This window comes from Neodiprion pinetum, chromosome 4 (assembly GCF_021155775.2).
Source record: "Neodiprion pinetum isolate iyNeoPine1 chromosome 4, iyNeoPine1.2, whole genome shotgun sequence".
In the NCBI taxonomy this organism is placed as follows: domain Eukaryota; kingdom Metazoa; phylum Arthropoda; class Insecta; order Hymenoptera; family Diprionidae; genus Neodiprion; species Neodiprion pinetum.
Genome location: NC_060235.2, coordinates 38,057,744 through 38,085,439, shown reverse-complemented (window position 1 = coordinate 38,085,439; position 27,696 = coordinate 38,057,744). Strand labels below are relative to the sequence as shown.

The 27,696-nt window shown below is 39.8% G+C and overlaps 1 protein-coding gene across 4 annotated transcripts; it reads right to left on the bottom strand.

Moving 5' to 3' along the window:
- Positions 1-92: 92 nt before the first annotated feature.
- Positions 93-27,696, bottom strand: cwo (hairy and enhancer of split-related protein HELT). 4 transcript variants are annotated; one of them, XM_046624882.2, is made up of 5 exons: positions 26,949-27,696; positions 11,877-12,006; positions 2,914-3,097; positions 2,049-2,282; positions 93-962 (listed from the first exon to the last, which is right to left on the bottom strand). In XM_046624882.2, the coding sequence occupies exons 1-5, from the start codon at positions 27,011-27,013 to the stop codon at positions 412-414; spliced, it is 1,164 nt and encodes a 387-aa protein (XP_046480838.1). In that variant the 5' UTR covers positions 27,014-27,696; the 3' UTR covers positions 93-411. The 4 variants fall into 4 exon arrangements, with proteins under 4 accessions (XP_046480838.1, XP_046480840.1, XP_046480839.1 ...); XM_046624884.2 differs by lacking the exon at positions 11,877-12,006; XM_046624883.2 differs by lacking the exons at positions 11,877-12,006; positions 26,949-27,696 and adding an exon at positions 3,804-4,642.

Sequence of the window (27,696 nt, the reverse complement as noted above, 5' to 3'; positions counted from 1 at the left end):
TTTTTTTAATTTTGTTATTTTTTTTTTTTATTTTTCCTTATTTATCATCATCATCACATTTTACATACGAACGTCAGACTCGATGATGAGTATTTTTTTTTTTTTGTTTTTCCCTCTATTTTACTCAGACGGATTACACTTCGTGTACTACAGAATATAAGCTGTAGAATTTTCACAGCTGTAATTCACGTATAACATTGTATACAACATACATTACAATATTTTTTTTCACAAATTTCGCGCATAGACGGTAGTTGGGGAAGAGAATGAAAAGCAAGAAGGACGTGAGAAAAAAGAAAAGAGAAAAAAAAAAATGGAAACCGCCAATCGAGCATTCTCATCCCGGAGTTTATACATACACTGCGAATATGCAACATTGCGAGAGAATTTAAACAACGAAAAGTATCCTCTTCAGGTTTGCTGATGCGTCGGACTGTGATGCGACCACGCCGGAGGGGCTGAGTGGTTGAAGTTTACCGATATTGTCACCGGATGAAGAACCATTTCGGGCCCGGTGTCCGGAGTGAAGGTGAGATGGGGCCTGAGGAGCTCGGCCTCGACGGTCAGGGGAATGTAAAAGGCGCCGGCTTCGTGAAGGGCGAAAATCGGCACCCCGTGGGCCTTCTCCGGGGTGGGCGGGGTGTGGGACTTGACCCTCTCCGCGGAGAATCGCTGCTTTATCGAACTCTTGAACTTGTAATTCGTCGGCCTCGACACCGCCGGCAACGCGTTGCTGTGAGAATGGGTGCTGTGGTTGCTGTCGTCGCTGACGATCGTCGGGGCCGGAATAATCGGGCGCAACGGACGCTCCGGATCACCGAGGGAACTCACCCCCGAACTCGAACCCTGATCCGAGTGGCTGTTGGGCGGACAGCTCGCCGGGATGCTGGTGTGAAGGAAAACCCCGTTTCCGGTGCCGTTGGATGCCGGCATTTCCGGGTGCGGAAGGCCCAGTCTGTCACCTAAGAGGCGGAGGACAAACGTTCGGATTAGAAACTGGCGTTTACTGGGCGTGATTCATTTTTCAACTTTCTTTTTTATTTTAGCTACTTTTTTTCAAAATGCCGCTGAAAAAATTTGCGACCAATGCTGAAAGAAAGCAACTGTTGTAAAACCTGGAAGAGGTGGGAAAGTATTTACAGGCACGCTAACAATTATTGCAGTGTTTTTTATTTTATTTTTATGCGTACACCTCACGGATTTATATGTGTATCGGTTTTTTTTTTTTTTTAAATTTATTTATCGTGGTTCGATCGATCGTTCGCCAGTCAACAGTTGGCTGTTCTCGTCTCTTTTATCCGAATGATTAATTGTCCCGAAGAAATTTGGATAACAGTTTTTGTTAACGAAATAGAAGTATCGCATCACCTTAATGTGCCCGTTTCGGTTTCAGTACTAATTTATGAACAATGATGAATTGGGCCACGATAAGAAAAAAATAAACTAATATATATATATATATATATATATATATATATATATATATATATATATATATATATATGTATATATATAAGTCGAAGTAAAAGCTGTACTTGTTTCTTTGACGTTACGCTGCATTATTTGTGATCGATAATAAACGAGTTTGAGTTATCCGTCGAGAGTTGATTTACTGTGAGCAGGGATAAACAACAAACGTAGTCGCAGTCACGGGATTGAGGGAAACTTATTGATAAACAATAAGGGGTACCGATAGCAGTCGAACCCAAGCCTCCAAACAAATCGGTCTTGATTCCGGACACTGTGAGTTCGTCGATTCCGCAAATAAGATAGCCACGAACGATGGAACGAACAGGTCTCCATTGGCTTCGACACATATATAAAGTCCATAAGAATGAATAAAAAATATTACAATAATTGGTAACAACCTCGAAATATTTTCGTATTTTCTCCAGGTTTTACGATAATTTTTCGAGTCGCACCTTGAAGAAAAAACAAAAAAAACAAAAATTGAAGTTTAAAAAATGAATCACCCTAGTGTTTGTACCCTTGAACAGCAATTTTTTCGTTCAACATTATAAACCGCAATTTAATTTATCGACACTCACTTGCTGCCAACATTTTGTCGCAGTGCTGTTGTAGGTGGCTTATCAGCTGAACGCAGAGGGAATCCCTGGCGAAGAAGCCCTCGACGTCAACAAGGAAGTGCATCGTCTCGCTCAGACACTCCTGGAAGCCCAGTCTGTAGTTGTCAGCTGCCGAGGAAGCCGTCGCAGAGTGCGAAACGCTGTCGACGCTGTCGTCGGTGTGCGAATGGACCGTGGCTACGGTCGGTCTGACGTCTGAAAGGGAGAGAAGAATTGACCGTAATTTTCAGGTTCGATTTTACACCTTTCCTCGTCTTCTCATCGTCGTCAAAAACCCGCAGTATCGACAATGAGTCACGTTGTGCGATGTGAATGCGAATGTTAAAAACAGACAATTATTTTACTCGACCAACTCGGATTTCAATTAAATTTCGTCGCAGTCAGATTTCGATTCGCTCCGAGAATTATTCGCCAGATCGTATCGGTGGTAAAAAATTTTATAAAAAAAAAAAATGTTTATAAAACGAAACGTTACGTTTTCTTTCGTACGAAACTGTAAATGTTGCATAGTATGTCGAAAAGAGTTGTTAATTGTCTTTAAAAATTGTACTGTCTTGTAGATTGAAAATAAAAAAAAAAAAAATACAAATTTTCACCACAATCTTACAAGTTTTCACGAGAAACTAGGCATTTTTTAGATTTTCGAAGCATTCCAATTTCTCTGAAAATTCGTAGAAAATCCTAAAAATCATTTTCACCACGGATAACTGACGATGAGATTTTTGTGCGAGAAATTTATTCATCATTTCGCGTGTCACAGTGTGTATACACACACCAGATTCTATTTGTTGAGTTGTAAAGGTATAACAGACGTATAATTAATTACCTTGTCTTACACCCTGCAGATACTTCATGTGTCTGATGGCCATCTCGATGATTTCAGTTTTCTCAACTCTGCCTCGTCCCTTTTTAAGGTACTCGGCAGGTATGAGGCGGCTAAGATCGGCTAAACAATTGTTCATACGATCCCTTCTACGCTTCTCGATGATCCTGTGAGACATTGGATCTTGCTAAAGAACAAAAGAAAATAAATAAAACATCGTTTTTTCTTCTCTTCTGTTCAACGAAGAAAATCATAATAATAACAATAATAAATAATAATAACATTAATAAATAATAATAACAATAATAGTAAATAATAATAATAATAATAATAAATAATAATAATAACAACTCGATCAATATTCGCCGATTATATACTTCAATGCTTGTTCCATCGGGATGTGAAAAAAGTAAAAGTTCTAAACGCGATCTAAAATTAAAAATACATATCCATTTACGTGCGTAATAATAACATAGGGATCCGAAAAAAAAAAAAAAAATTTGAACTGCTTGAACTTCACTCGTCGAAAGTTTCGGTTGGAGTTAAAGAAACGGAAATGAATAAGATATAATTGAATAAAATAAAATTCGACTTGATAGGATTTACTGTCAGTCTCGTGAGCACTGTTCCAAGAATTTTATATCGAGCATCTTGTACCTGAATTTAGGTCATACAGGATATACTTTTACGCCAGTAACATGTATAATGAGTTTACTCGTTTTGCGCCAAGCCCGTGAAACGTGTTACGAGTTTAAAGAGTTCGTATGCATGTACAGATAGATCCGTATTTACAACGCGATACGTGTTGGCACGATTTTTCCATCGTTTTCGTTGGTGTTATTTTTTTTTTTTTTTTCTTTTTTTTTCGTTTTTTTTTTTTTTCATCATTTCACCTCTTTGTTCATGCACCGTCTTTTCCTCGGCGGTGATTGAGATAGTCGATCACTCGATGTCGGAGACGCGTAAAACTGCACGTTCAAAATATTGTCAACATTGTAATCATCGACGACGTAATAATTATCACTGATGTCCCTGCAGTTTCCCGAAATACTGTTTGTCACCATTTTGTACACAACTCGACGAACTGTAATATACGTTGGATCAGTTGCAGTTTACTGTGTTAATCACGGGATTAAGAAAATTAATCAATTTCGGACTAACGCGCGCCGCTGCGTATATATTTATTATATTTTATTCTTAATTGTAAATTATTGTCAAGGGCAATGAGTAACGTTACGCAGAAACAAGGTTTGCACGAATTCGCGACGCGGCACGGACACACTTGTTGAAAGATGTTGTTTGTCAGAACGGAATGTCGAGAACGAGGATAAGAGTCGGGCGAGCGGTAAGAACCGGCTCGAGATGCTGCTAAAACTTGAATGACCCGTGGAGCGTCAGTCGCCGTCAAGTAGTCTCGTTCGGCGAGCTTGCGGGAGCTTGCGCCGCCTCCCATTTCAATAGCGACGCAAAATTTCCGGCCCCCCGTCACGTGGCGCTCACCGTTCGACACGTGAGTTTTCTCTCGCCGCGATCACGCGCACAGAAAATACCCATCTTTACGTTGAATATAAGCTTCCCTCTTCCATTATCCTCGATATAAATACCCCCTGTTCGCGGTTGATATAAACACATCGCTTTGTGACAAGTACAGATTTTCACCAGTGTTTTGATACACCCTGAATACAGGCCATTGTTACGCAGGAAAAACGTTGAGATTTCCAATTCAGGAGACTCGTTGAATGATACAAATAGATGTTCCACTTTTGATCGAATCATACCACGTGGATTATTGTCTCGATCGAATTGTCGTCGAGGCTCCAGACCGATAAGCGCGTATTTATAATCGTAATCAGAGATCAGAATTTGAGGAACATTTCTTTCTTTGGTCGAGGTCAAAAAGTAGAATTTAACTTTATCTACACTCCAACTTTCTGCAGTCTGCAATTCTATGTAAACAGATTTTTCTGCAACTCGATATTAATTCGTTAATTGTTTCCTTGCGTAATTAGAGTCGACGATTGGTCGTGTAACTGCAACAGTTGGAGCTTAAGAATCTCATTCAATCGCAAACAATCGCTGAGCTTAAGAAAAGCGCAAGCGGAAAAAAAATTAACCTACATTTTACATCTTCTGTGGTAAATATACGAACGGCACATTTTTCAAGTCAAATCTAAGTATCGACTGTGGCAGATCTACCTCAACAAATTGTAACACTTAATGTTAGTTTTGCAACTCTTACTATCGGATTTGTAAATCTTGCCACAATTTCCGCATATTTAACTCCAATAAATTTCTGTCCATACATTGGTCACAGGAGATGTAAAATCTACAGTATCGTTCATTCCGTGCGTATTACGCTCTTCGTCGAGTGTTTTTACCGAGGATATAAAAAACAAACTGCGACGAAGTTTGAACAGAACGACGAACTTCCCCGATGCTAATTCTTTAAGTCAGAACGCACGAAACCCGTTGAGAAATAGCCGCGTAAACGTCGAATCGTTAACAACAAACGTTCGCCTTGCAGGTGAAAACGCGTCACACATGCGTAAAATGTAGATCTGCGTACATGCAGGTGTATAAACGATTCGATAGCGGGTAACGGAATTCCGTGGAAAGTTTCCTCGGAGCATGCATTGTCTAAAATTACAACGCTCGATTCGTGCGGATACGCTCTGCGACAATAATACAATTGTTCGATTTGCACAAATCGGAATTTCGGTAAATTTCGCAGACATAAGAAAACAGAACCGGGAAATATGTACCAACAATGTATACGTACAAAGCCCTGCTGCAGGCTTGGCAGACTTTGAAAGGTCGAGCTTTTAGCAACCCTCACCGCGTGCTTGCGGAAAGTTTACCATCACGCGTACCGGCCTATACAATTACAATAATAATAACAATAATAATATATTTAATCCGCACGCACGGTCCCCGCGATCACGTTCTCATTTCTATTTCCGTTTTCAGGTTGCAATTTCTATTTATAATTCTGGTCGTTGGTCGCTTCGTGATTCGTCTATTTGTATAATTGCAGCTTTTCTTTTTTTACAACTACAATAGTTTATACTCTTACTTGGAATTCCTAGGGGATGAATACACAATATTGCAACGATACTTGTTACGCCTCGATAATATTTATTTACACGCGAGATAGCGTAACAACGCGTGCTTCGTAACAATTTAAGTGTCGCGGTGATTCGTAGAAATGTTTGTTTCGTATCTTTTATTATTTTTTACACGTATTTACACGTCCAGACCGCCTCGAGCGCGTATAAATTCCCGTCAGCAATACAATTACGCAACGCGTGTTTAATAATATGATTAGCGAGAATCGCAATTAAATCAAGGGCGAAATGTTGTATTATAGTATGTATGTATTATTATTATATAAAATGTCGTGTATACATCATAAAATTCTTTTCCACTCGTAAAATATTATCAATATCGGCATGTCGCGACCTGTGATATACTATAATCGAATCTTTGCACACCTTATTATACAAAATTTCTCTTATCCTTGTCAAATTTTTGTGCATACGCGCGTAATACGTACACACGCATATTATACATACATTTTACACGTGTGTACGATAAAATTTCTCTTGTTTTTTTTTCCCTTGGTTTTTCATTATACCCACGCACGTGATTATGATTTACATTTTGCCCGCAATCTGTTACACTGGGAATTACAACGACGATGATAAATACTGTAATTAAAGTATGAAGCGATATGATTAGGTGGAGGTGAGGGTGGGAGGGGATGAAACGAGCTTGAATTAAAAATAAGAAGAAAAATCGCGAACAGTGTTATCAAGTATCCGGATTCGACCGGTTCGCGTTCGCTTCTTCTTCTTCTTCTCGTTGTTCTTCTTCTTATTCCGCAGACACCTCGAGCGTCGCCGTGTTTGCTCTACAAACGTCATCTCGGCTCCGCTGTAGGAAATATCGAGCGATTTGACCGCGTTGGCCGGCCGGTCGAATGCCTCCGCGTTTTATAACGATAAATCCAGACATAGCTGGATCTCGGCTGTCTCTTATCTTCGAAACGAGACTCTGAACGAAGCCAGAGATCTTCCTGTCCTCCACGCGTATAACCGTGCGAGGCGGAACGCGGTCGGGTCGAACAAATCACGTACCGAGTCGTTGATTCCTCATGTTTACCTCGAGTCGGTCTCTTGTATTATCGGCATCTCTCCGCACGCACGTATTCGTCTATGCGTGTGCCGTGATCGGAATTTTTGTCACGTTAAAAAATTCAACAACATTGTGCGATCGCGATTTTTTTATATCCTCTTTCTCTCTTTCTTCTTCTTCTTGTCATTTTTTAAATAATTTCATTCCCCAGGATCGAATCTCCGTCGCAATTGCATTATATTTACATTTTGTATATTTTGCAATATGCATGTATGCGAGATAACCGGGAGAATTTTATAACACGCGTCATCTGTTTACACGCTCGCCGGTGATCGTTACAAAAGCTTCTCGAACTTATCAACAGATTACCGTATACCTAATGTAAGTAGGTAATATGCGTTGTTATATACACATAACACCTGCGGCCTTTCCGATTTAAATAATTTCATTCTATATTGTTGCCAAAGCTGGGATAAACGTTACATTATTCGTGCAAAGACGATTGTTGTAATAATATATACTGTCAAATTTAAAGGTAAACAGCGCAAAAATCACCTGTTAATATACATTTGTCCGACGATCATAGCTCTGATAGAAACGTTTTGCCAAATTGGTCGAATATCTAGTCACGAAATTCCCCGATCGGTAATCGTTATTTGTTCCCCTTTGCTTCTGCTCTTGCCGTTTTTGTGAAAACGCGACCTTCTATGGTTTCAGAATATTCGTTAATCGTATATGCGATTTAAAAGAGAATAAAACGATGATCATCTTCCGGTCTCGTAGCTGATGTTGCCGTTGGCACGCAACGGGAAACCGATAATAACGGAGGTTGAATTCAAACGTTAATCCGAGTTGTTGTATTATGCTGTATTATACGCCTCAGCGTTGCATTGTATTACGAATGGAATTGTTTAATTCTGTACAGAAGCGAAAAAAAGAAGTCGATCAATCGGTTTGTTAACTGTGCGCAGAGAAGAACAGATTGACTGAAAACAGCCGCAGAGAAACAACGGATTCGAGACTTCCAGCAATTGCATTATAAAACCAACTATATGCATGAATTATATCGGGGCAGATCTCTGCTTATTCTTCGCGGTTATGAATACCGCAATTCGATATTCACAGACGCGGTGAAATCAAGCAGAAAATCTATAATCAGCCCTAATTTTCACTAATTACGTACACGGTTGGCCGCTTTTACAGCGATGGAATCCTTTCGCCTTACGGTTAGAAACCCGTCAACGCTGAATCATTGTGAGTGACCGTGGGAGTTTATTAGCTCGTGCAAAACGAGATGAAGGAGAAATTCCAGGTGTCAATACAGAGTCAATGTTATGTCAGGTATAATCATGGGTGTACAAAGAATTACGTCGACTGGTCATCGAGTCTTGCGAATTTCTAAATTTCAAACACGCGCGCGTGTAGGTATAATATAGCAAATAAAGATGATGAGTGTAATTTTGCGGTGTCGCAAGGTTTTAAGGTCACGCGGTTCTCCTACCTTTACCGAGCGAGCAAACTCACCCTTTGCCTTCCTACATGAAATGCATTCCCCTGAAAATAATACGGGAAATGTGGGAATAGTAATAAATATCAAAAAATTACACAATTTTTTCACGATTTTCCGGATATGAGTAACTTTCCTGAATTCCGCTACGAAATAACGATCCATCGGCGAAATTTCAACCCTTCGCGTTCGTCTGTTTATTTTACACAAAAAAAAAAAAAAAAATGGCGAGTTTACCCGGTCGGTAAAGGTAGGACTAACTACATGACCTTAAGCCGTGCGCAAAAGCAATACAAATTGAATCCGGAGGAAAGACGATCCTGTTTTGTAACCCCGCCTGCCGGCCTCGATTAGCTTTCGTTCTCGGCAAAACCACGATGACCTTTGGAAACGCCGAAGGTCACGCCAATTAGTCTCCCCGTCTGCCCTCAGAATCATCAGAGACCTTCGACTCCGGGATCCTCGGATCTGCCGACGAAGATCACGCGGACCTTGTGATTGATCAAATATTGCCATTGCGGTGAAAACTTCTATACTTTACAGGTGTGTGCGAATCAGTGCGACGGCTCCGTTTCTGTAACGCATGACGTAACGTTTCGAGGTACGAATCTCGGTGCCGACAATGTTGCGAGAGCTGCAACTAGACGCACTAAGTGCCCGCGTGTTAATTATACACGCCCTTCTCGGAGACCGAATTTCCCGTTCTCTTTTTCGTCGTACAGAAGCTACTCAGCCTGGGCTCTCTAATTTAATCCTCTGCTGTCTATAAGCCGCAGGTTTCAAACTGTCGTTGAATTTCTTGGAGAACTGCGGCAGCAGGCAGAAGACCGGGATCGGAATGAAAATGCAACTGTCACAGTGCATCCTTCGACTTTATTAATTATTTGTAAGTCGAGTGTTAGACTCGAGGAAATTCGTAGAGGATAATTACGATCTACCGATTCCGGTTATCTCAGAGATATTACAGTTAATTACAGGCATCGTTCGATCCAGTTGTGGCTGGAATTATTCGTTATACGGTGTAACGAATTGTGCAGAAAACGCGTGCAGGGAACACCAGAGAATTCGTGACCTGCTACTTTGGTGAACCGTTCAATTATTAAAAACTAGTGCCCAAAACTAGCACGAAGTTGGCATTAAAAGTGTAGCTGATAACTTGCAGTGGTAGTTGGAAATTTTCTCGCCCGAAAAAGCTGGCTGATAATAAATTGGCGAATCGGTCAATAGTATAAAGAATTTTATAAAAATACGTTACGTACTCAACAAAGATTGAAGTTATTAACGTTATAATTTAACGATGCAAATTTGCGAGAATCGTTACTTCGCAACCTTAAGATTGTCCGAAATTCATCTGGTCAATCATAAAAAATAAAACACGCTGATGTTTTGAAAAGCCAACTCCTTGGAAAGTCGTTCTAAAATTGTACAACGATTTATTCCACGATCAAGGCGGTGAATGGGACAGGATATATCAGATGAGCACAAGAATAGCTGGTAAGAGCTGAAACGGGCCCTCCCGCGGACTTTTTCCACGGAGTGACGAACTTCCTTGAGGCGTACGTGTCGGCGAACACGAAAAGGAACTTTCGTTCGCCGATTACATGTTCGAAGAACGAAGCAACGATCGGGCGAATGATTCACACCGGTGGCGACGGCCGTTCGCTGACTTGGTGCGCACAACACGTACGGATTGAAATTCTTGTGAGTTTCGAAACTCGTTTGACCTACGGTTTTCACGTGTCTGCGTGTCCGTGTATGCGTGTTGCAGCCTTGGTGCCGATGTGTCGTCGCACGCGATCCGGTTCGACTCGCGAGAGTGAGCCGGGATTACCAGTGACGAAATTTTCTACTTCGTTTTCCGCTACACGTGAGTAATTGCAGTTTAGTTCGTGCGTACAGCTTTCGGGGATTAAAATTGGCGAGGGAGATTTGTCGCGATGAGTGAATCGGACGGTTAGAAAGAGACGAAAATTGAAACATGGGTTATAGCTGAAGACGCAACGATAAGTTGGATGAATTTTTGTGACTCAACGCGTATTTTGCATAATTTAACACGTACTCTTCTGGCAAAATTACTTTTTTCAAAATGTTCGTTGGATATTTATTTCACTGTTGAAAATGAATTTCATCGACGTCAAACCGTCGATTATTGAGTGATCGAACACGATAAAAAATTTGTTTGCCCTAAGAGTATTACATATTAAATGACGCAAAATACGTATTAAATAACGAAATTTCAACTGACTTAGGTTTACATGTTGATATAAGCTACTCGTGTTTCAATTTTCATTACTTTTTAACCGCCAATTTATTTTGCGATAGAACTCTTTTAAACGATTGATAACGCATCAAATTCGATGGCCGTCAACTTTTCCAATTTTCTTTAATACACAGTGAATTCTTTGAGACTGCACGCTCCGTCGTCTGCTAAAATTTAATTCTCACGCAGTACAATCCGAGAGCAACTGTTCGCCAGGTCGACCAACCATCATAAATTTATACGCTATGTAAGTAACCTCAAAAATCTTGACCCTCGTCGGTGGCAACGCTGCTTAAAATTTTTTAGGTTAAAGACAGTTGGTGGGCCTGCCAAACGACCGCTCTCCACCTGTAACGCATGCGCATTAAATTTCAGCAGACGACGGAGTATGCAGTCGTTAGGAATTCACTCTGTACGTTTGAATTGAGAGAATATATGTATATACGAAATTTCGAAGCGCAGAGCTGAATTACGCCTCGTCGTATTGCGAATGTTTAAAGTAAAAAAACGATGAAACGGACGGTCGCGGTTTCCATAAAAGCGATGCTACGCGTTGCTTACTCATCGATCTTTAGCTCGATAGTTTTTTTGTTCCATCCAAACGTGACCGCCTTGGATTTAGCTCGGCTGTTTCGTATATTGCATCACTGCTGATTCGACAACACGGAAAAGCTTTCTATCATGACCCAAATTCCGCAGGTAATTGATTGACGCTCAGCGGTGAATTGTTGGTCTTAATGTTTCCTGGTATTGTTCAAGGATACCCGCGTTATCTGCACTCCGAATGGCACTTGTATGTATTTTTTTTCACCGTCGGTGTGCAAAAACGACGAAATTATGCAGCGACTCCGAGACCATCTCTCGATTATGAAAGAAAGGAAGAAGAAAAAAAGGAATAGAAAAAATACTGGAAAACATGTTTGTCTTTTTTTCTAAATCCGTTACACCTGTCGGCGAACAGTGCTCACGAATAAATTACTCCAGTAAATGGCTTATCGTAATAATATGCGTTGGGATCGAATGGCAAGAAATATACATATACATATGTATGCATATGATACTTACTCTGGAGACCTTTTTCTTTGTGTAAACTTCATCGTCCTCGGAGGCGGTGGCAAAGTTCAAGTTTCCTTCGCAGTAACCGTTCCCAAGGCCCATTCTATAAATCTCGTCCTTACACGATCTTCCATCGAGACTGAAACCAACACGTTGTATAAATAATTTTAATTATATCTAATCAGGCCAACGAAAAATTCCGCTCCTTTAAAAGCTGCATCGTTATTCCTCCTTGAGAATTATGCGCAAATCTTGTTTGTTCGTACAAATGTTCGTATACGTTTACTTGTATGTAGAATGTACATACCGTAATATGATATGTATGCCATATATACGGATACTCGATTAAATTGACTATAATCAGCGAATACAATGTATGCAATACGTTGATCGTTGTACGATCTTGATAATACATAAGCTAAAGGAAAGTTTCGACGCGAATCATAATCGTTGAATTATAATTAACTTGGAAAGTAAAATTCCTCGTGCAATTCACCGCGGTAAGTATTAATATCCGCACAACCGCAGGATCATCGAGCTTAATTCCGGGATGCGAGACGCGAATCGAGTTTACCGAAGGTCGCGATTGCAATTGCCACGCGCGTGAATCGCAACGAGTAGGTACATAAAATACTCCGAATCATCATCCGCATCGTCGTCGTCATCGTGGAAGAGTTGGTCGTAAACAAAAGAGTTTAATTTAAAAGTCGAGCGACATACAGATCGGATCGTTTTGTCCGTTATAGTTTGAACTTGGCGAGAATGTTACAATACTTAATTGTAATAATTTACGGTAAGAAATTGAGACGCGATTAAAGGTCGAGCTTGCAGGTACCTGCTTAACCGGTTTTCGCCGACGGCGAGTCGTTTATAGCCTATAATCGAGAATCCTGGAGTGTTGTTGTCGGTAGGCAGAAAACCCGGCGTAGCCGGCTCTTTTCTTTTTCTTATTCCTCGGCTTCTTGATCTTTTTTTCCCAACTCACCACGCTTCCTTTTGCACACGGGCGCAAGTCCTTGCGGCGACGGCGACGACCTTGCCGCGACCTTGTTAGATGCGAATCTCGCGACTCGGCACGTGACTCTCCGCTATAAGCACTCGAGAGCGAAGTTGAGCCATTCGCGAGTCCTCGATTATGATTGCCTTTTGCACTTTGCCCCCTCCAGCTTCGCCGAGGTGAGTGAGTACGTGGCAAGTATTTGCGTACAAATACGTACCTAACTAACTACACGCCCCGGCTAATTTCGTCGCGGAATCCACGTGCCTACCCAGCTTTCTCTACTTGTAACGTACCCGCATATTGTGTATGTTGTTAATTCTGCAGTTCGCGATGAGGCGTGTTTGCACCTCGAGTTGCAAAACGACAAACAAATAAACCGACAGAATCAAACTCATCGATTCAAGGGTTTCTTATGCAATTTCACGCTGCTCAAACAAATCGTCAGCAACTCGAGCCACGCGTCTATTTGCCTTGTGTGCGATCGTGAACCAAGGCGGATTCTGTTATTTGTATTACACGTCAAGGAGGGAAAAATACAGATTCGGTCACCTTGCCGGTGTGATATTGTTGTTAGATATCTTCTGAGGAACCTAGTTCCTTCGACGGACAGTGATAAAAATCATCGATACAAACGCGATTGTTCTAGGCTTATGACTCCTGTCGTATGTTTCGTCACTTACCGATGTTTAGAGTGTGTGTAATACGTGTACTATACGGTTATAATGCACGCTTATATACCGATATTAGGAAGTTGTCAAGTTTCGCGATGTCCCTGCAAGTCGATCTTGATCTGACGTCAATTACGACTGTCATTTGATCTCGAAATGATCTTCAGAAAACGAGTCTTGATTTTGACAGGATTATTCCGTGATTTTCGTGATAAGACCTAAGTCTCGATAAATTGACACAAACGAGGTTTAAAAAGCCCTGAAGCCGGAACGCCGTTCACTTAGAAATCAAAATAATGACCCCATTTCATCGACATTGATTTCTACCTTATCATGTAATTTTTTATCGTTTCCAGTGTTACCCCTGATTTACAATTATTTCCCAGAGTTCTCGTCGCTTTTCACTTATTTCCTCATAGGATGTGACAACGAAATCACTGAAAATCACCTGAAACGCTAACGAATCATTGAAAAATCCACACTGAGAAAAATTTCATTTGTTACAGTAACTAGAAAAATTCAGTAAAACAGGTATCGTTGAAAAAACTGTTTGAATATTGTTGGAATTACGAAAAACGAGGTACGCCCAACCATTTTGCGCTATCGTCGATCCTTTTTTGGTGATTGCAACGCAAAATCAGTTTCTTCGGATTACTCTACTCTTTTAGTTAAACAAGGCTTTAACGTCAATTTATCGTTACACAAGCGTTAAATCTTCGCAACAGTTGCAAGAAAATATAGCAACAGTGATCGTAATGAGAAAGAATAGCAACGGATACTAGACTTTCCGGTAACAGCTAGAAGACTAATTTTCATTTCGTGCCTAGAACTATATTTTTTGATTATGGTAAAAAATGAAAATAGTTGAGAACCGAGCGGTAACCGGAACTAAAAATTTCTCTCGGTGCATGAAAATGAACGTTAGCACGCGATAAGATGAAAATCGGTAGTATAGAATATCATTGAATTGAAATACTTTAGCGTTTACTGCGAAACTTGGAACGACAATTGAGTATTTGAATGAAATTTTTTTATTTCATATTCTTGTAGATTGGAAAAAAATATTTTGGAGCTATTTTTTATTTTTTCGATTGAATCAAAATTACCATTAATATAACAGATTGAAAACTATAACATTGTGACGTCACTCATGTTTAGATATATCTGTATACCTATATTAAAATCAGTGAAATTAAATAACCTATAACATGAAAAATTATCATTTTTAACGAAAAACAAAAAATACGTCCTCATTATTTCGGCTTTCACTGCATTATGCACCCCTAAAAATGGAAAAAAAAATTTCATTCAAATGCTCAATTCCACGATTTCCGCAACTATTTCACCTATCTCGATCTTAATGCTTCCGATTTCACAGAATATTTCAATCGTCCAAGTTCCTCGCTTCGTTTCCAACATTTGAAATTTATGATTTCCTCGATAGTCGAAGGCTTCTTTTTACAATTTTCAATCTCGAAAAGTCGTCCGCCTCCCGAAATAAAAGCCAGGAAAATAAGGAAAGAAAAAGCGCGTAACTCGGATCGCGCATTTCTGATTCTGGGACTCGTCAGATCCGCCAACTCATGCCGTGGCTGTCGCTTTAATAGATTCGAGTCCGCGTCGGTATCGGTTGACCGAAGTTCGTTCGGCAGCGCCGGCGTAACAGTCAACAACCCGGGACGGCCGAGAATTGAGCTGCGTGAATATAGATTTTGTTCTATACATAGAGTTACGGAGGTATGTACCGTAAATAGCCGCGGGATGGAGTGGACAAAAAACGACGAAAGCTCTCGTCGCTGCATATCAAGGAGTCGTCAAACAGCACCGAAAACACTTTGCCGAAGGTGGGAGGAGCGACGAACGATGGATAAGGATCGGAAAAGAAATTCGAATGGAACGACGAATTTCGTGAAAACATCAGAGCCAGCAGCGACGAAAAATCCATGAAATTGGAGATAACTGTGTTGAATAAGCGCCAAAGCGAATCGTCAATAAGAAGCTTGCGTAGGTATATTTCACAATTCACAGATTGTTCCACACAGAAGCCAAACGCAGATGTAAGTAAATAAGAAAAAAAAAACTTCAACACCTCCTGGTCAGTCTTTTCCAATTGACCGCGAAGCCCGAAAATCTCGAACTTTCTTCGGAGCTTTTTTTTTTTTTTTTTTTTTTTTTTTCTTATGAACAATTTTTTTCATGGATATATTTCGCGGAACTGAAACACGATACGTGCGCAGAACCCTGGAAGAAATGCTCGATATCGGATGGCAAATGCGGAAACAACGTGCGCAACACGCTGTGTACTTCCTGTAATCACGTGGTTTGAACGCAACTCAAACACTGACGGGAATCTGGATTATATGTCATACCATAAACTAGTTACGGCCGTTTATATCCCGGCAAATAAATACGCGTGTAGGTTGTGTGTGTTTCTAGTACAGAAGCTTTGTCATCCTGTGTCACAACGGTAACAAACTCGATCGGTGTACTCGTTGTAGCACAAAACGGCGCGCGTGCACGGACACGTGGATGACATTTTCTCTCGAGTAACTGTATATTACATGTGAAGTTATACGGTACTGCGAGTCACGAATTGTCGCTTATATTTTACGTACCGCGAATGAGAAATTGGAAGCATCGAATCGCTACCAAAGAATTTGGAAAAAATTTTATTACAAAAAAAAAAGGAACTTAAACATGGACGATAGATTAACGTATATATTGAAATCATGAAACGATCGATTCCTCGTACAAAAGCATTATTTATGAACTGATATAGCTCAAGCTTTTTCGTGTTCGTAAGTTTGTAGAAGGATTTTCCTAACAATGAAAGAAAAAATTACAAAAATTTTTAACCAGAGCGGTGAATGCATCGAATTTGCATTTCAAATCACTGTAGAATGGGTAAACAACTAACAGATTTGTTCTATTTTATTCCACGATAGCTTCTCTCGTTTCGAAGGCTTTTCTCTACTTACGATATCAATTTTTTTCTATCACGTGGGTGGCGGTAAATATTCAATTTTACATGGTCGTAATGATATTGATTCTACTCAACAAGCATCAAGATTAAATTCACTGTTGACGAAAACAAACATCATACGTTATAGTGAATTATTGCAAAATAGTTTTCCCGACGAAACAAGCAGTCGTCGAGTGAAATCAAACCAGTTTGCTAGTTTCTCGACAAGTTTCAAAGACGTGAAAAATAAAAAAATCCGCGTATAACTAAGTTCATCTTCGCAATGCTGTAAGCATCTGTTTGTTTTGAATTTTTATGAAAATCATCGAAGACTGCGAAAACACGAATTTTCTAAATTCTCAATATCTCGTAATCAAATCAAATCATCGAAAAGGTATTCTCAACACAATACATAAGTGATGAAAGAACGTGGAATGCACTCGAGTATCTATACACATAGATAAACATGTTTTTGTTACGTGTAACACGTATTCATAACATGTGGAAATAATATCAGCTGTCCCGTTACTATTTCTCAAGCAATTCCGTACCCTAAATTTTCCTACATTCTGTGGCTCTGAGAACAACTAACAGTTGTGATAGATCCGATTTTAATTTATTGTAAATAAATTGTTTGATCCAAGGGCACTGATGGATGCCCTCCCGCCTTTCGGTTCTTTTCTCCTTCGCTGCAACGACGCGTGGGTAGATATTCAATAATTATTCCACATATCGTCAACGAGAATCGTTCGCCTCCTTGGCTGACCGTTCTACCTGCACAGCGGATAATTACAAAAGGTAAGAGACTCGACCGAGATAAGCGGCGGATCCATGAATATATGTGTATATATATATATATATATATATATATATATATATATACCTAGTAGACGTTATAACCCACTCGAGTTTAAACCGATCGGAATCTCGCTCGTTGAAATATCTCCGCAGCGTCCTTCGCCGACCTTACGTCCCACTCTCGGCGACGACGACGTCGCGACGTCGGCCATTCACTTTTGCACGATCACGTGTGCTGCCACGCCTCGCGTCCCCCCCCCCGCCGATCCTGTGCAGGAACCTCGCGCTTTCGCGATTCCTATCGACTGTTACATTTTTACTACTCCGGCATATCGCTAAATCTTCGTTCGCGAGTTTTTTCCACTTTGCAACAGTGGATATGGGTTAACCCTGTTCAAAGGTTTGCTAATCAATCTCAAATCGCGTGTCGAATTAGATTTCAGAGAATTCAGGTCTCATGCCTCGCGTCTGCGCCATTTTGGATCCCACGTTTTCGCCAATAAACAGCTTTCGAGCGGTATTTTTCCAAGAAAGGATAACCGCAAATAAATCTGTCCGTGGGCGAGTTGGTAATTCAATTGACAAAACGGGGTATGCCAATCAGGAAGAGTCTGAAGCGAGTGTCGCAATATCCGAGGTGGGGATTTTTTAACCTCTGTAACTGGCCGTGCAGCGGCTTGTAACAACTGGGGTTTGAAGTCTGCGCTGATTTCGAGCCGATGCGTACGGGACCTAAGCAGCGATAGATGAGCAATCTTGTTTAATTCATCTTTAGCCGAACGCGCGATCGTTTGTTTTGAAATTATAGTTTCCTCGTTTTTTTGGCCAAAGACATTGACCTGGCGTCGACCCAATCCTAAAATATCTCGCTAGGGCGAGGCCGGAGCAGTTTGTCGGTAGTGGAACTGGAATTATCTCCGAGTGATTTCCCGGTATATCTTAATCGTGAAATAGTGCACGTAACAGTTTCAGATAGCGACTTCGAAATTTATAACAACATTTTTTATCGTCCGTAGGAGAAAAGTACCGCGCGACTAGTGCGTCATACGCGGCAATTATATTCAAATAATCATAACTCATATTTAATAACCGTATGTGTCGCAATTTGACATTGCAACTGTTCTAAACATCGCCAACTTCAGATATATCCGTATATACGAGAATCGCAAAGCGCGAGTTCAGCGCTCGCCGCTAGGAGGCTCGATTCTCTCGCGAGTCGTCGGTTGTCCGAAAAGCGGGAAAATCGAAAAATTGTTGAAGCTCCGAAGCGCTCGTCGAGTCGTCGTCGTCGTTTGACCTCTGAATATTGTATACAGTTCAAAGTTTTTACGTTGAAATAAAATGTAGCTCACAAGTGTTCGAAAATTAATTCACAAATGTATTTAATACAGATAAAAATGTACCTCTTTAATTTTCTTACAGAGTCTTACACGCGATTTCAAGTCTGCAATGTTACACACACAGACACACACGGTGCTCTCAGGTAAAAAAACTTTTCACTCGATATGTAATAAAAATTTGAACACGATCGCCGCATATGCTCATCACGGTATCGAATATGCAAACAGCAGTGACTCGGCTAAAAACACAATTATCGGCTGGTGGCAGCCAACCACGAATAGAACGTACAATCGCATCATAAGCGTTACTTGAAGTCGTGCGTTACGCACTCAGCATACGATACGCACTTATGCATTTCGAGCGTGAGTTGCATGGTTTAGCAAATTCCCACCCAACTCTCTACACCTGTAATAACCCTAACCAGGCAGAGTAATTTCGTTATATTATATACCCGATGCGCGGAATAATAATGCGACACGGTAAAATATGGCAAGAGATTTATTGCCGAATAAATTGTAACATCCGAGTAGAGTAAATGATTTTTATGCAGTTACGTGTTCAGTTTCAAATGTTTCGACGCATAAAGCTTCCGTCTCCGAGAATCTCGTATTATTTTTTTCAATACTCGTTGTATAACAATTATGCGCACCAGCCGGCAGTGGCACAATTAACGTGGCAATATCGATATTTTTTTCTTGTTAACACGTTACACAATTGCCTGCAGTGTCCCTAATCGATCCTTCAGGCAGGCGACGAATCGACCGTTCACACACACGTGTGTTAATACGTATTATATTTAACGCGTTATAATAACATGTGCGGAAAATACTCGGGTTTTTTTAGACGAATCAGCAACGTCGAGTCACGTTGCACGGCACGCGCTCAGCTCGCACTTCGCGCCGATATGTAGGTTAATATTTTTACACCGCGTTCACGAGCAACTGACGAATAAGCACGCCTTTTAAGAAAATAGACGTGGAACGTGTAAGTCACAATTACAAAATCAACCTCTTAAAATCCCCTCGGCACAATCTTCGCGACATAATTTAATTTTAAGAGCTAAGACACGAAGCCGCGTGAAAATATTTAATTTGCAAACAAGAATTTAATCTCAAATTTCTTTTTTCTTTACAGAAACGTTGGAAGTATGTTTTTTTTTCTGTTTTTTTTTTCTTCTGCATATTTCGCCGGAAAGTAGTACGCGACAATTTAAAAGCAGCTGACGAAAGTCTGTGTAAACTGGGTCTTCAAATTGTCAGCGAATCGTGATCCAGCGTATTTGCATACATGCAACAACCTGTCAGCCTTTTTTAGAAGGACACAAATTAATATTGTCTCGAAGAAAAACTTTCGCAAGATCGAATTTAAAACTAGTTAACGTATATTATATAACATGCGCGATCATCTTGAGATTGCTTTAGCATTGAACGCAGTGAAAGTACAGCTGTAATATACACTTTAATAGCTGACTGACATTTTGCCTGTACAGTGAATGTGTAACGTCCGTATAAAATGTAATGGTCTATTTAACGCACCTCGGGTCTGTTATCTCCTCGCATATATACATATATATATATAGTGTGTAAACGATCACGTAGACGGGTGACAATATCTTATCGTAAAGAACGTCTTGTCTCAAAAATTTTCCATCGTGTTTTTCTACGACAATTTGTATAATTATCTTTTTTTATAAACATATATGTTACGTTAACTCGTGTGCGTAAGCGTGTGTGTGTGTGTGTCTGTTTGCTCGTGACGAATTGCTGCAGCAGCAATATAAGCGCTATATAATCTGAGTACCTACACCTACTATATAAATTACGTCAAAGATAAAATCGCGCTTTGGTTTGAAATCTCTATTATCGCGCGCTCTCTTCCTCTCTCTCTCTCTCTCTCTCTCTCTCTCTCTCTCTCTCTCTCTCTCTCTATACTCTTTAACCATCTTTATTTTATCGATAAAAAATTATCAAGATAGGTGTCATTTTTCACAGTAGTTACGACTGTAAGAATAATATACAGTGTGATAGATGGAGGAAATTGTATGATACAGGCTTGTTTTTCCAAAGGAAAAAATCATAATCATGTGGTCTTAAAAGAAAAATAAAAGTGACATAATTTCGTTTGAGGACAAGATTGAAATCTGTAATTTCAAAAGGTTACTTGTAGGTATCGTGGAAAAAAAGTGGTAAAATATTTCCATTAAACTCAACTTTGTAATTTAATATTATACAGATACATACACTGAGAAAAATATCATTTGTCACAGTAACGAGAAAAATTCAGTAAAATAGGTATCGTTAAAAAAAAACTGTTTAAATATTGTTGGAATTACGAAAAACGAGGTACGCCTAAACATTTTGCGCTATCGTCGATCCTTTTTTGGCAATTTCAACGCAAAATCAGTTTCTGAGGTTTACTCTACTTTTTTAGTTAAACGAGGCTTTAACGTCAATTTATCGTTGCACAAGCGTTAAATTTTCGCAACAGTTGGAAGAAAATCTAGCAACAGTGATCGTAATGAGAAAGAATAGTAACGGATACCAGACTTTCCGGTAACAGCTGGAAAACTAATTTTCATTTTCTAACTAAAACTGTGCATTTCGATTGTAGTAAAAAATGAAAATAGTTAAGGACTGAGCGGTATCGCTAAAAATTTCTCTCGGTGTGAATTAGTAGAGCTGTGAATATGCGCACACCTGTATATCTGTGCACCAGGTTTCCTTGACTCAAAAATCATAAAAATTCGTGAAAAATGTGTGAAAAATGTTATAAAATATTTTGGAATTCCCCAATATTCTCTTGTTCAATATCTCTCTCATTATCTTCAAACGTCTCGTATGATATAACCTGCCCGTTACGAAACAAATCTCCTTTGTGAATCACTCCTCGATATTTGTACGTAATACTTTTTACTGTAGTTTATGTGATAAATTTCACTCTGTGTACATTTTGCGCGACTTTATACACCCACTGTAAAATACCGTTCTCTTATCCAGCGCAATAATAATACACCTTCCAATTCCTTTTTAATCTCCATAACGTTCGGCTAAATTAGTGAATCAATAATTCTGATATTCACAAGTGTACCTTGTACTTTTCACAGCTACGTGCCTTTACAGGGTACAATTGTTCTAAGCCTACCAATTTTGTATTTCTTATTTTTGTTGCCCTGTGTAAATCAACGGCGTCAAGATTACACGGAGTGAATTCTATTCGTCATTTTTTAAATTTAATCAGCGAAGATACGCCGCTGTGTACAAATTCACCCACCGTATAACAGAATTATATCAAATAATAATTATAAAGGAAGTAGTTAGCCTCATATATATATCTGTGTGATGAAAATCTGCACCTGCTATGCTTTGATAATATCATTATCTCGCGTATATTTCACGCTCGGTAAATACATATACATATATCTGTGTACAATTGGAAGCAAAAAAAAAAAAAACAACAGAAAGCTATATGATCGACGATCTGTGGAAAATAAGTATTTTTTTTATTCGTTCGTTTAACCGACTGTTTTTTTTTTTTTTTTTTTTTTTCATACGTGACGCGATGTCTTTATACACAGTTGATAATCATTGAGATAAAAATTTGTATATATATATAGCCCAAAACATCCTTTATAAATAATTATACAGCGGTTTGAAATGCAGACAAATAACTAGAATAAAAAATAATACAGACGTTGATAAGTCGCATTCCGCAGATATTTTCATATCTTAAGTGGTTAGCAAGCCGAGTGTGTTTAATAATTCACAGGAGTCCGCGATTATAATGTTGTATACGTTCGGATAATAAAACTGTAGCCTTAATTGGACGAAACTCATCTCCACGGAGCACTTTGTACCTGGATTTTCTGATCGGGTGATCAGGTGATTCGAGTTTGAGATAAGAGGCACGTGATACTTTGAGAGAAGATAATTGCAGCACCGACATCGCATCGAAAACTTCTAGCTCATTTGTATAATATTATTACAGACACTTTCCCTGGCGTAAAATCAGAAGTGTCATTTTTCTCAGCTCAATTAAATAACCAGCCTTCCGATATCTCTGTGTACAATTTAATAACTCGGAGCGGTGAATAAATTAACGCAGTATACAAGTTAAGCCGAGTTTGCTATTTCCGAATCACTGATACGAAAAACCCGTGACGCGAGTGGTTTACTATCGTGTATTTTATGACGGACGACGTGAAAACGTTGTCACGACCCAGTTTGTGTCGGATCCATAGCTCGTAATCTTGAGTTGTTATTATCTTTCGTTCATCCAATTTCATTCTCTTCATTATTCTGAATACGTTAAACCGCGCTCCTCCCATCGTTGCGAACAAACGTAAGTTTGACAATTATTTACGAATGAAACGTTTCACGGTGTGCGTCAGAAATTTCACTCAACTTGCAAGACGGCCAGCTTTTGACGCAATTTTAAACATCGTACAGCTGCAGCAAAATTTATAACAACAATTGTCGCGATTCGAGTTCGCTTAATTTACTGCGACAGGTGTGGAGGAGAATTCAGGAGACGTGTAACTGGAATTTAAACATACTTGGAAAATGACGATTGAAAAAGCTGTTTTATAACGGAAAACTTTGGAAGCATCGAGAGAATTCCAATTGCAAGCGAGGGAATTCTCTCTTCTGTGAAACTGTAAGCCGAGACTGGTATTTTCTATCCAGGTAAGAGTTAAGCGATATTACAAGCTATATCCTGGCGCAATGATCGCAGATGACGATATCGGTAGCCGAGGAATTTCACCGACATCAACGGCAGCTGCAAGCTCTCAGCGGCCAGATAACGGTAACATGTGATTTTCAGGTGCTGTTTTAATGCTTCGTCTCGGAATGCCCTCGATTCCTATTATAATACCTATATCACACTTCGGACATCGCCTGGTTGTAAGCGATATAAACCCATACTGAGAAAAATTTCATTTTTTATAGTAACCAGAAAAATTCAGTAAAACAGGTATCGTTAAAAAAGTTTGCGTGGTTTACTCTACTTTTTTAGTTAAACAAGGCTTTAACGTCAATTTATCGTTGCGCGAGCGTTAAATTTTCGCAACAGTTGCAAGAAAATATAGCAAAAGTGATCGTAATGAGAAAGAATAGTGACGGATACTAGACTTTCCGGTAACGGCTAGAAAACTAATTTTCATTTTCTACCTAGAACTATACTTTTCGATAGTGGTAAAAAATGAAAATAGTCAAGGACTGAGCGGTAACTGGAATTAAAAATTTCTCTCAGTGCACTCCGTGAGTGCCGCGAATATTTTCAAATGCTTCTCTGATCAAAGAACATTTTTGTAGATCTCGTCGAGAGCTCGAAAATTCTTGAACACAACTTTCCTCTATCTGTAAGAATTTAGTCAGCGTTGGCACAAGTGTGTGATCCCCTTCCGACTTGGCTTACAAATATCTTTATATCTCCAAAACCGTTGACCTATTTGCAACGAAAAATACCTTATGACCCGACCAGACTTTGTAGCTATCCTTACAAAAAAAAAAGTCGGTTCGGTAGTTACGGAGAGACCGAGAGAAAGACGGAGACGTTGAGTTTTAGGATATAAAGTAATAAGAATATTTCCATGTAAATTAAGGGGGGGGGGTAAGGGTTTGCAGTTTCGAAAAATCGAATTTTTTTTGTCTTATCTTATTGTTAAACATTTCAAGAACATATTCCCAAAATTTTAAGTCGATCTGAGCAAAACTCTTGAAGTTATTGTCTAGTTAGTCTCCTGCCCTTTAACACCATAGCTCTGACAGCAGGTATACAGCTTATTCACTTCTATCGTAAATATTATCGTTATTCAGTAAAGACAGGTAAGTAAAGCCATAAAGACACATCATTTTATATTTGTATGTATATACTATACACTGTACAATATTTTAAAACGAGAGACGAGCGTCAGTTTGTCGTTGTACGTTCGATCGTGCGCTTGTGATTTCTTTTCAAAACTACCTTTTCAAAGTCCGTGTTCACTGCCGTTTAAAAACTACCTGACCGATTCGTTTCATACTTGGTACACATTTTCTACATATAAAATACCTCCCCCCAACGTTTAGTTAAAATTTTTTTTTTTTACATCAAGGGGGTTTCCCACCCACGAAATGGCGGAATTTTTCGTGGAAAATAGCAGCTTACACTTTAGATGGCCACCAAAAATTTTTAAATGAAAACAAAATAATCGTAGAACGTTGGGGGGAGGATTTTATGATACTTTGACTAAATTTTAATGGTTTTTGATTCCGGATAATTTCCGACCGAGATACAGTAAACACCGCAAATTGTTTTTTTTCTAGGACGTTCCGGGGCAAGCTCTGTCACCGGCTTGTTTCTTAATATTTCCGCATGAAAAAATTACAGAATATTGTTAAAAGTATACTTAATAATGTACAAAAGGTTTGAATAAATTTTCTCAATCCATACTTTAAAAAAAATTCACAAAAAAAGTGTTTTTTTTTTACGCTGAAACCTTTACCCCCCCCCCCCCCCCCTTAAGCCGTCGCGGAAATCCGCGTACGTGACCCAAGGCAGGCGAAAGAAATTCGTTAGACGGTATTTCATCAATTTTTTCCCCCATGATTCTCCCCGTCTGTATACCGCAAATGGAAGTCCACGCTCGATACGATATATTCTAGCTAAAGCGTTTATAAATTATATTCCTGAATCGAGCTAGTGCGTCTCTGTAATATACATGAGACACTTTAAGTGTGACTCGAGCCTGCGAGTGTGAGGTCTTTAACAATATACATGCTATCCTGTATTGCAGTAACAGTCAGTCGATATTCCAAGACGTCAGAGCGATCGCTTTTTCGGGCGGCGAGTAATTTCCTGCCCGCTTAGCAAACGAAACCGGAAACAGGAGTCAATCCCCCCCTGAATCATTATACGCCAATTTCTCTCCCATTGTATTTGCTTGCAAACGCCTTACGCCGCAGGTAAGCCGCGTGTCTTTTATTCGCCAAGGTATCAAACGATTCGTCATCGTGTTCGCGGTGTTTACCCAGCCCGTCGCAAAAATTCGCAAACCCCACGTCCTTGTCGCTGTACCTACATACACGCGTGGTATACGTAATCGGCTAGTTTTTTGCGATCGATAATTTTCGCGCGTTAATTTTAAAACGGCAGCAGATATTTCCGCCCCAGATAACGCGCAAACTTCCAGAAATTACTCGGCGTATGTATATGCGTGATTATCCACATTTGGTTACGCGCATTATTGACACGTAAAATTTTCCGTCTTTGCGCGGCTCGCCTTGCGCTTCACCCAACGGGGAGCAAAGTTTAACGATCCGAGTGCCGCGTAGTAATAGATTGAATTGGAGCTGACGGGGATTTTTCGTTACATATCACGTCAATTACCCTCGGGATTTATTATATCCCGAATGTTTCGGGTTGCGGTGATATTTTTTAATTTGTCTATCTGTTTTTCTCTCGTATTCTTCGGTTACGTTACGCCGTGCCAACGACAAGTATCGTACGCAGGTACGGAAAATATTATATCACGGCGCGAAACGGGCGAGGAGATTTTTATCGATCTCGCTTCGTTGAGGTATGAAAGGTGAGGTTGAGATTTATTTTTAGACGGGCTACGCGTTTCGTATTATTTGAATAAATATCGGATGCAGCGAAGGACACGGAATCTCTGATTCAAATCGAGGAATTCATCATTGAGGGCGCGGGAGATTCAAATCGTTGAACACTCGAATTATCTACTCGTGAAAAATTTACGCTATTACACTGCCGTGCAGATACGTTTTACACGACACGTTTTATTACACGGATAACGCGGATATAATGCCTGCAAATTAGATAAGATTACCCTGTTATCAGCGTGAAATTTGTCGATTCTGAGAAAAAAAATTCAGTCAAAAATGTTTACAATATATCGCGATATGAGGCGGGGATGAGAGAGCAAACGGATTTGTACACTTTACACTGCGAATGCTTAAAAGCCTATAAATCCATGATGCAATTCCGATCACTCCGCTCAATATCTTCGGGGGGAAATCCCAAGCGCTGAACAAGGATCGACGCAGCATATATTTATTACGCTCTCTTCTTACAATTAGACGAACATCGAGCGACCCTAAGAACGCGAGTTTCGGGCAGGTTCGACCGATTTCATCACTTGACTCAACTTTCTTCGAAGCGTGTGTCATCACGTGACACGAATGCGCAAGACGACTGCCACCATTTTTACCTGCAATACTTTCCATTACGGGCATCGATGGTGAAAACGCGTTTAATCCGTTAGATGTGCTTCGAGGAGTTTTCCTTTTCAAATATCCAACCATCTTACTCACCTTTCATATTTGACTTGCATAGAATGCGCAGAATTCTCTTCCCAATAATGCTGAGTCTCCATCATCTTGAAGCATAGAATATTTTCACCACGCTCGTTCGCAGCGCACTTCACAAATATCCGTATACCTATACACACACTTTACTGACAACTGACCAGTATAAACTTGTTTAACGTAATACAATTATCACCGCACTCTCACGCAGCACAATTTTTTCTACAATTATGGATATTCGTAACTATACAGCAGCTGTACAATTAGCAGAAAATACGGTTTTCTTATCCGACCGAAATTTTCCACCACTCGAAAAAGGATAGGTAGATACCTATTATACCAATCGATTAATCGATTTCACTTCACGCGGATCACAAAACAAATCGTCTCTATAACGAACCCTCGCACGTTAATGAAAAGGCAGCTTTTCACTCCGATCCCCGAAGAATACGCGAAGATGTTCGCAAGGATGAAATTTTTTTCAACTTCGCTTTATTACTTAGTGCAATTTACTTCAATATTCGCACGGACCCAGGCACCGTAATTTTTGTGAAAACTTTGAATTATCCGACGTATTTGTTTTTTTTTTTTTTTTTTATTTTTCGTTCTTCCCACTCTCTCTCGCTCCTTTTACGACGCAAATAAATCTGAATCGATGCGATTGCCTCGAGAGAAGCACGATGCACACACCACGCGTGTCGATCGCTGGCAAGCAGGCTACGGTATAACACGCGCGCCTGCCTCGTACTTCGAT